Source organism: Emys orbicularis, chromosome 5 (genome assembly GCF_028017835.1).
Source record: "Emys orbicularis isolate rEmyOrb1 chromosome 5, rEmyOrb1.hap1, whole genome shotgun sequence".
NCBI lineage: Eukaryota > Metazoa > Chordata > Testudines > Emydidae > Emys > Emys orbicularis.
In genome coordinates, this window is record NC_088687.1 from 33,760,799 (window position 1) to 33,770,595 (window position 9,797).

At 41.8% G+C, this 9,797-nt stretch overlaps 1 protein-coding gene across 1 annotated transcript in view; it reads right to left on the bottom strand.

Annotated features, from left to right (window-relative positions):
- TET2 (tet methylcytosine dioxygenase 2) overlaps nt 1-9,266 on the bottom strand; it is a 30,164-nt gene extending 20,898 nt beyond the window's left edge. Inside the window, exons 1-2 of the mRNA XM_065405386.1 lie at nt 5,867-9,266; nt 3,849-3,939 (exon numbers count right to left, since the gene is read on the bottom strand). Coding sequence (XP_065261458.1) covers nt 3,849-3,939; nt 5,867-9,227 — 3,452 coding nt within the window. The 5' untranslated portion in view covers nt 9,228-9,266. The remainder of the gene's footprint in view (nt 1-3,848; nt 3,940-5,866) is intronic.
- Between the last annotated feature and the right edge of the window lie 531 nt (nt 9,267-9,797).

A 9,797-nucleotide genomic window follows, 5' to 3' on the forward strand; every position in this document is an offset into this window, starting at 1 on the left:
ACTACCTATTACAATATCAGTGGGAAGTAGATTCCCAATGCCCACAATAATATCTCATTTAAAATCCTCAAACTTAAGGTAGACTTTGGCCAAAGGTACGGAGTATTCAGCCAAAGCTTAATATATTTCAACTCTTATCAGGAAGTCTGTCTTCCTCCCTTACCAAACTTTCCTTGACCAAAGTGAGGGCTCTGTGTCGCTCCAGACCTTACAATCTATGCCATTTCCATTTAGCATTTTACATAAATTCTGAACTACCTTCCTAAGGTTCAGTCCTAATATAGTTCACTATTATTTTCTCTTGCTCTATTGCTGCCTCTGAAGCAAGGGTAGTGTCATTCACTGTGGCATATGGGGGTGTGGATTGTGAGGTCACCTTAAGTTTTAGGCAATATGATTTTATATGGCGGGGAGCCCCACAGTGATGGCAGACTACTTGATTTCCCTTTTGGTAGGGGATTTTAAACCCTGGGTTCCTTTGTTGTTGTTATTTTTTTTTAAAATCAAAGTTGGGGTTACGTTTATTTCCAATCTCCTCTTTCTTCTTAACCTGGGTGACTTGAGGATTTCCCTTCCCCTGGGATTTGTACTCGCCATGGGCCCTTAATGCAACATATTTATCAGCAATTTCTTCAGCCTCGAAAACTGTGGTTGGCTATTTGTCACAGATGGCTGCCTTTCTCACATCTGTAACTACCCATAACAATTGCTTCTGAGCCATCAGATCTGTTTTCCATGTTCACCTTCAGCATTCCTCATCATCACAAGTGGCCATTATCCTGGCACCTCCCAAGGGCTACAACCGCCATTTCCCATTTTCTCATATAATTACACATTTTATGTACATATTCAAGATGACTGACATTGTCAAACATTCTGAGGTTTCTATACTTAAACTGATAAGTCTCAGGGGTAATCTTAAATCTTTTCAATATGTTTTCTTTAAATTTTATATACACCATGGCATCACCCTCCTCCATATCATTAAAAACTTGTCTGGCTTTCCCAGTTAATCTGGTTAAGAGGATAGACATCTGTTTCTCTGCTGGGATATAGTGCATCCCACATAGTCTCTCAAAGGTGGACAGGAACTCTTCTATACAGTCAGTTTCTTTATAAGTTGGGTGGACTTTCTCCCACTCCCTTGCATGGTGGTGGTGGTGGGGTGTACTCACTGCATGGAGAAGCTCTTTTTGTTGCTCCAGTATTTTGAGCTGCATTGCTTGAACTTCCATCAGATTCAAGTGGGCTCTCTCTTCTGCTGCCTTGGCCTCCCTGATTGGCAGTTCTGCTATCAGTCACTGGTGCTTGCGTTCTTCCTGGGCTCTCAGGTCAATTGGGCCAGTTTCCCTGTGGTGGTCTCCTCTGTGGCATCTAGGGTAGGAGGGTCCTAGGGCTCCACCACCTCTTCTTCCCCTGGTGTCTGGTCAAAACTTATGAGCAAAGTTCTCAGCTCCTGAAGTGGGGCCTTCTTTTTATAGGATGGTCCACTCTCCAAATGTAACTGTTCAAGTTCTTTTCTCACAAGACCATCATATGACTGTGGTTCACTCATTGTGTCTATTATTTATCTTTTAGAACTCTCAGTATCAATTTAAAACTTTTAGTAGTGCTGGGGTTAAGGTCTATAACCTTAATTGACCTGTGGTATGTGAATCCTGTCACGACTATGCCAGTGTCAAGCTGTCCTGCAGTGGCTCAAGAACGTGAGTATAATCACAGGGCAGACTGTTAGGGAACAAGGCACAAACCCCAAATTGGTTGTGAGTTCCTTACTCAGATTTCACCAACCAGTTATCAAGTGTGAACTCCTCAGGCACTATAACAGCCTTAACATGGAGTCACAGACAGTCCCCTTGGGTACTCCGATCTGTCTTGCCACCCAGGTGAGTTGCCTTTATGGCAGATGGTCCCTTACACCAGAGATTGCTCCAAGTCCCAAATGACCAGTCACTTACCCCGGGTCAATCGCAATTTAGATCTTACACCAAAGACAACGCTTGTAGCCAATTCTATAGTAAACTGTCTAAAGACGTATTAAATAGGAAAGGAAACAAGAAAGTTATTTACAAGGTTAAAGCACGTAAATATATATAGACACAAATGAGTTCCAATCTTAACTTTCAAAAAGTAATAGAAGCTTCTATAATAAGCAAGCTCTAGATGTCTTTTAGGGCTAACCCAGACTAAGCACTGGGGATCTTTTTTCTTATGCCCCAGTCATCCTTGTCCTCCAGAGTCCAAGCAGCATAAAGATATAGTTCCTTCTTGTTAGGGGTTTTTATTCCCTTCCCCCTTGCCCTTTCAGCTGCAAACTCAGCTGATGGGAGGCACCTGGATGTCTCATCTTCATTGGGGGGGAGGGCACAAAGTTTTTTGTCCTCTTTAATGTTCCACAATAGTTTGTCTGGAGTTGAGAGGCCTTCCTTGTTGGCCAGGATGTAACACCTTCTGTTGGAGATCAGCACTTTACATTAGTTAACGTCTCTCTTGTCTGGTGATATACACAGTCACAGAGGCTTATAATACAACGTTCAAATATTACCTTACAATATGGGACACAGATGTTCTAATTAATGATGATTAATGCATGCAGGAACTTACAAGCATTCAATACAGTCTAAACAGTAATCAAATTTTTATAATTCTAATACCTATTTTAACAATACTAACGCACCAGTGAGCCAGACTGATGTCAGCTATGTATTTGTCAGTTTCCAAGTGAGGCCTGGGACCCTGGCATGAACCAGCCAGCATCACACTCCCTTGTTAGAGTTGCTAATGCTGCTTACCATGCTCGCCAGAAGTACTTGGGCTAGTGCAAGGTCTGCAGCTGGAGCCAGCCCTGCACAGGAGTCGCAGGGGAAAGAAGCTCCTTATACTGTGCCATTCCCCTGTTCACCTGCTAGCTTCAATCTGGCCCCAATAGATCAGGTCCAAATCCTACAGTCCTTACTCAAGCAAACTTCAAAGAGCCTGGGTATGGAGTAAGTAAAAACAGAGAGACAGCAGAGTGAGGACCTCAGGATTTGGCACATAGTGTCTATGCACATATGGGCTGTGCAGTATGGCAGTTTTCCAGTGGCTGCAGAACCTTACTGTTGTATGCTGGAGTTCTCCGCTTTAACACTTTATTAATGTTAGCAGTGTTTTACATTTATGTAATATATAAATGACCCACATCTCTATATAACTATTATATACGTATCCTAAGCATTTGTTTTGCTGGTAATCTGGAGAATGCTAGTAACGTAGTATCCTGTGATATATAATTTATTCTATCAATCTGAATAATGCTCTCTTCATATAATGGGAGGGAAGATGTTTTGCTAAAGAATTGCTTATTGAGTGTCAGGACCAAATCTTACTTTGCTCCCATTATTATAACTGAACACATTGCAGGAAGAAAGTGAGTAGGATTAAGCCATTTGAAGTCTTTTTGTATATAACATTTTGCTTGAAGTTTGCTTTTCGGTGCTCTCATCCCTCCATCTTCTTCCTATCTTGGCATGTGCATCCCCCACTGGGAATACCAGGTCTATGCCTGCTTTTGCAGCCATAGCCAACACTTGCTTGGCAGGCTTATGAATACTTGTCCCCGCTTGGGTTTGCTGGCATCTGTCTCAAAGTGGGCAGCCTGTGCCAGCCAGCAGACTATTAGCCCTGTCAAATATTGTGACTCTCTGGTGAATAGCACAGTACGTAAAGCTGGCAACACTGGAGTAGCTAAGCCTACAAATAATTACTCCATTTGCAATTGTTTACTTCTTTATGTGCAAAGACTGGAAAAATTCTGACATACACAAAAGGATAAATGTTAATCTGTCCTGTGCCTTTGCACTAATTACCTTTCTTCCATGATTTCTCTAATAGCTGCCACGTTAGGACCGGCTCCTAGATGGGTATAGAAAGGACCTTCGTCTTTTTCAATTATTTGCTCTGTTTAAAATAAAATAAAGGTTATTGCTTTAAAGCATAATTATTTAATATAAGAAATTGCATTGCAAAGCTTACCCACAACTGGCCAGGTAAGACCCTGTTATGAATTTTTGGGGGCCAAACTTTCACACATACATGTCTAAAGTAGGCCCACAAATTATGCCCAAGTGTATTTGCAAAACATGAATTTACACATGTATAATGGGTGACAGTGGATATTGCACGCCATTGTACCTTTTGCAAGCATAAATGCTTGTTTTATATTTGCAGTTACAGTGAAATTAAAAATTAGCATTTCCCAGTAGTTACTGAACAGTGATTTCTCACCCCAGTATTTAGAAGGGAGGACTTTTGTGGTCACATTGTCAAACATCATTTCAGGGGGCTATCAAGTATCTGTTTTTTGCATGTATGTGTAACTTATACACCTAAGGCTTGAAAATGTGGCCCCTAAAGTTAAACACAGCTTGAGTGGAGAGCGGACTCTTCTTGTTGAGTTCACAATTGCTGTATTAGCTGAAAAAGGGGTGGGGTAGACTGGGGCAAAGCTGAGATGAATGCTAGATGTTGAAGAAAAGCCTCTTTGTGCCGAATACATTGGAGAAATTATCTTAATATATCCATTATGTGAAAATGCAGGGTGATCTACTCTGTAAGTATCAGTGACAAGTTAAAACTACAAATGCAGAGTTTTGATTTCCCCATTCCATTTCTACAAGATTTCTCAAAGTGTGGCAAGGAGAAACAAGAAACCAGCTTCCAGTTTTATATTTCTCCTTGCAGTATGGTAATGCACTACAGTACTTTCTCCCCTCTGCCCCCCCCCCCGTGTTAGTTTTCCTGAGATTCAACTCAAAACATTTTAGAAGGGGGAAAAGATCAACTTTGCATTTGTAGAGAACTATATTTCAACTTTATATCCTGGGGCAGGCTCTCTCTCTCTCTGTGTGTGTGTGTGTGTGTGTGTGTATATATACATATAAATCAGAGAGGTCACAATAAAGCTATTTGTCTTCACAATGAAGGACTGTACATTTTGTCTCAATCCAACTCAGCAGAGAATCATTTCTCCAGAAAAATGACTCCAAAATGTGCACATAGTAAGAGGCAGCGTGGAGACTCATTTCTCCAAACAAAACAGTGCGTGGCAGAATGAAAAGGAGCATGCCAGCTACTACACTTCTGCTCTTCCTACAGTGCCAGTCCTGCTCTGTGCAGAGTGGGAGGGGATCCATGGTCTTGCCCCTTTGCAGCCTCTTGGAGGAGAGCAGAGATGGAGCAGTCCCTGTGCTTCCTAAAGCACAGTGACTGAAGTTCCGCTTGGCCCTTACACTGGTCATTACCAGGGGCATGGAAGGGAAGAAAGGAAGAAGGCACCTATGTAAAGGGTCATGCAAAATCCAACCCTCTGTTTTAGTCAGCCCTTACTCAGTCAAACGCTCAGTAATTTGACTGTGTATCTGAGTAAAAATGGAGTGAGGATCTCAGGTATTGGCCCCAAGACATCTTTCATGCAATCAATATCTCCAACCTTGACTTAAATAATACTGCATCAAATTAAATTGTGAAGCTGATCTTTTTATCAGATGTGTTTGCATAATATATGCCTGCGCTGAAGGAGACTGGATACAAAGAGATAAACAGATTGAAGAATCTACTTTATATTAGATTTGTATGCCATACATTAATGTACTAGCACACAAACCAGACAGATAACTGCTTTGTAACAAACATATGGTGGTGCTCTATTTTTAGTGTAAAAACTAGTGTTGCTGGAAAGAAACTGAAACTCTCCCTTGCTAATGGCTGGCATTCTCAAAAATCAACCCAAAATAAAACCAAACCAAACAAAACCCCAACAACTTTGAAAGTCACCGTCCTAATTGTGAATTAACAATGTATTTTTAGTACATTTCTTGTCACTTACCAACACAACTGCATGATGGGAAATCATATTGGGTTTTGACAGGTGTGTCCAATAAATTTTTTACAGGAGTATCCAATAACTTGGAAGGTGACTCTAAAAAATTATTTAGAACAGATCCAGCTGTTCTTTTAGTTGGGGTTTTTTCAGCAGAAGGAATAGCTTGTTGATCTAAGGCTGTGGTGTGGCTGTCAAATTCTGCAGCAATAGAATTTCTTGATAGGATAGTGATAGGGCCTGCTGTTTCAACCTTCACATGCTTAGGTGACTTGATAGTAAGAGCTTTGTGATCAAACAGTGATTTGACCTGAATCTGTTTCAGCTGCTGTTCCATTGTCTCAATGATACTCTTTTGTTGCATGTTCTCACAACCGAAGTGCTGATTCTCTTGTTTAATTGTTTTTTTCCATGTTTTGTTTTCCAGCTGTCCAGTTGATAGATGCATGCAGATATTAGACTTTGAGCCAGCCTCAACTTTTATAGGCTTGCGCATCACACTGGGACAAATTTCAGGTTTGGGCTGTTGGTGTATTTGCTGCTCTTGCTTTTGTAAGAGATGCCACCTGAGAGCAGCATGGTTTTGAAAATCCTTGTGGGGTTGAGCCTGAAGGTGACACCCTCTCTGGTCTTGTTGGAGAGTTTGTTGGCTGTGTGGTAAGTACCTTTGCTGAATCGGTGTAGCTTGCTGGCTGGACATATCTTGTTTCAAATTTCTACCACATCCCTCTGGTTGTTGGAGTGGTCGCTGTATAACTGAAGCCTGTTGAGTTTGTTGCTCTTGTTCTTGAAAGCAATGATGCACCTCTTGCTTTGGGGTCATACTATTTGGATAATATTGCATATGTTGCAAGTCCTGCATTTTGTTTACTCCAAAGAGTTCAGCATTTATGGTGTTTTCCTTCTTCTCAGAAACCAAGTGCATACGGCCAGGATGCTGCAGATTAGTATTTGTTTTCAGAATCTGATTGTAAAGGGAAGTTTTACTGTTGCTACTTTGTTCCTGCTCTAGTCCAAGCTGAGGGTTATGAGGGAACTCAGTTGGTTTTATATACTTATTCTCAGTTTGAAAACATTCTTCTCGTTTAAGCTGACTGTAGGATGCCCCATCTATTTGCTGTTCACTGTCACTTTGGGAATGGGAAAAGGTCTGAGCCAGTTCTTTGCTTTTCCTTTGCAGGGCTTGCTGCTGGTGGTGGTTTGGGGTTAACTGTGGACTGCGTGACACTTGTGTCTGCTGCGCCTGTTTTTGCAACATCTGTTGTAAAATGTTTGAATGTAAGAACTGTTCATTCTCTGTTGTCTGGGGATTCAAGTACTGCTGTTTTAACAGGGCCCCCAAAGGCGGCTCAGTTTGTTGTTCTTGTCTTGCTTGGAAATGAAGCTGCTGCGTGTGGTGTTGCTGCACATAGGACTTCACCAGAGAATTCACCTTTGTGAGCTGTGGCTGGGGAGAGTGCTTTTGGAACTGCAGCTGCTGCTCAGCTATAGGATGGGCTTGCAGTGGTGCTGCCTCGCTTTTGTACAGTTGAGGCATTTGTTCCTGTTGTATTATTTTCTGGCTATGGGACTGTCCTGAAAGCTCTTTTAATGCCTCAGGATTCCCAGTATACTGGTTTGAATGCATCTGTTCCTTTGGATTTGGCTGGAACTGGAGAATTGACCTCAATAAAGCCTCACTGGGCTTCTGGGGGGAATCTCTATGGTGAAAATGAGTGGAAATCAATTCTATCCAACCTGGTTTTGGATAATGTTGAGGCTGCTGTTTCGCTTGGTCTTTTCCTTTCTCAGGAGGGATCTCATGTTCTTTTTGTCCCAGGGGCTGTTGATAGTGTTGCTGCAACTCTCCATTGTTCCCAACTACCTGCAGATCTTGGATGTGAGGTTCTGATGTTGGCTTTATTTCTTCTGTGCATTGCTGAATGGAGGTCATCATGGCAGCTGGCAGATCACTTTCACTGCCACCCTGTTGTGACACCTCAGGCTTCTGTGGAAGCTTCTGTTGAGAGTTAGGTTGTTGCTGGGTAAGGTCAGGACTCTTGGATATCAGTTCCTCCTGCTGCCCTTCATTCTTCACTTCTATAGAAAGAGTTTCAACATTTCTGTTGTCATAGGGGTGATGTCCTTCTGTAACCGCAATGGACAGAGTGCTGTTCATTTCTGGAGCTGGGGGAGGAGCAGAAGCAAGAGGAGGAGTGAAGGAATCCTTATTAGACATTGAGTTGTGCACCATTTTTTTAAACAAAGCACCATTTTTTTCTGCTTGCTCTGAAACCCCCTCCAGGCTATTGTTGTGAGCTTGCAGATTACTGCTGGAACTTAGAGAGAGACCTTGGTTGGGTGCCCGCCCCATATTTCCATGAACACTACCGTTTCCTATGGGTAACTGTTGTGTATCATAGCCTGGGTTTTGTTGCTGTAGCTGTAGTTCCGATTTCTGAAGTGAATAGCTACCTGGTAATACAGGTGGTTTACTGGAGTCTTCCATATTGTAGACCTCAGTAGCCACTACAGCTGGCACTTGAGGCAGCTCAGAGTTTGAGGTCTGTGGGGAAATGATCTGCCCTGAGGTATGGGATGAATGTGTTGTCTCATAGGACAACTCATTAGTAGCCTGACTGTTAATGGCATTTATGTGAGATGTGTTTTTCTGCATTGCAATGGAAACATGGTCTGGATAATATTGAGACAGTGTTTTTTCCAGGAGTTCACCATGCATGTTTTCCATGGAAGAGGCAGAAACTGTAGCACCATTAGGCATTGGCACTGCCTTGTTCTTAAGTAGTAAGACAATGTTCTTGTTGTGGCAATTAATGTTTTCCCTCTCTTGCTCATTCTGAATCTGGAGATCTTCAGGATTTTCTGAACCATCACAGTTGTATCTTGAAGACTGTATAAAATCAGAAGCTGCATTTTCTTGTCCAGTAAAACTCACAGATTCCTTCTCATTGCATGAATTGGAGACAGTTGGTTTTTCATTGTTTTCCCCTGGCTCATCTTTTTCGCCATTTACCTCTTCATCTTGTTTAATTTTCTTGTTCTGATGAAGGCCATATAGAGAAGGCTCACTAAAAGTGCGTTTTATCCCACCATTTTGCATATACTTGGAATACACTCTCTTTTCCTGTAGGAGGTCAGGGCTGGTACGGTTATTTGGGTTTCCCTTCACGTGAGGTATTCCATAGCTGTTCTTAAAAAGTAGCCACTTATGGTCACCATTTACTTCAGCATGGGTTCGCTCTGTTAGTGGACTTCCATTCTGCAGCTTCACTGACAAAGGCTCCACCTGGCAAACATGAGAAGGATGTGGTATTAAAAATGGGCTCAATCTATTGCCATCAACATGGTTGGTTCTATCCTGTTCCATCTGGCCTGCTCCGGGGCCATCCACAAGGCTGCCCTTTTAACGTATCTGAAAGAGAAAAAGGGAGGGAAAAGGGTGTAAGTTTAGTTTTATTTGATACAGATCAAATCACTGACCAGACACAATATTTGAGCATCTGCCCTCCTGACTTATCTATGCACAGCATGCCACGTTACAGTGGTCTCCCAATGTTTTCTGAGGGTGTTTTCAGTAGCATTGGACTTTGGTATTATAAAGTGTCATTTTTTCATGCTGCAGTATGATTTATTTTTAATAAATGAAGGATAAAACTTGAACTGAAACAATATCAAATTGGGCCTGAACATGTGAAGCTGATGGTGGTATGCAAGCAGAGTGAAACTGAACTAGACGGACCTGCTTTTAAAATGCAGGAAAAATGCTTGGTTTCTTAACTTGAAACCATTATACTTTATAGCAAAATACTGTCTTAGTTCATATTTTTATTTGACATGCTTTCTAAAGTTCATCACACGATTAGTTCAAGTGTGTTTTCAAACTTGATAAGAACATTTTCAGCACCAAGTAAGTTCCTAACAATGGATGCACAGGTGA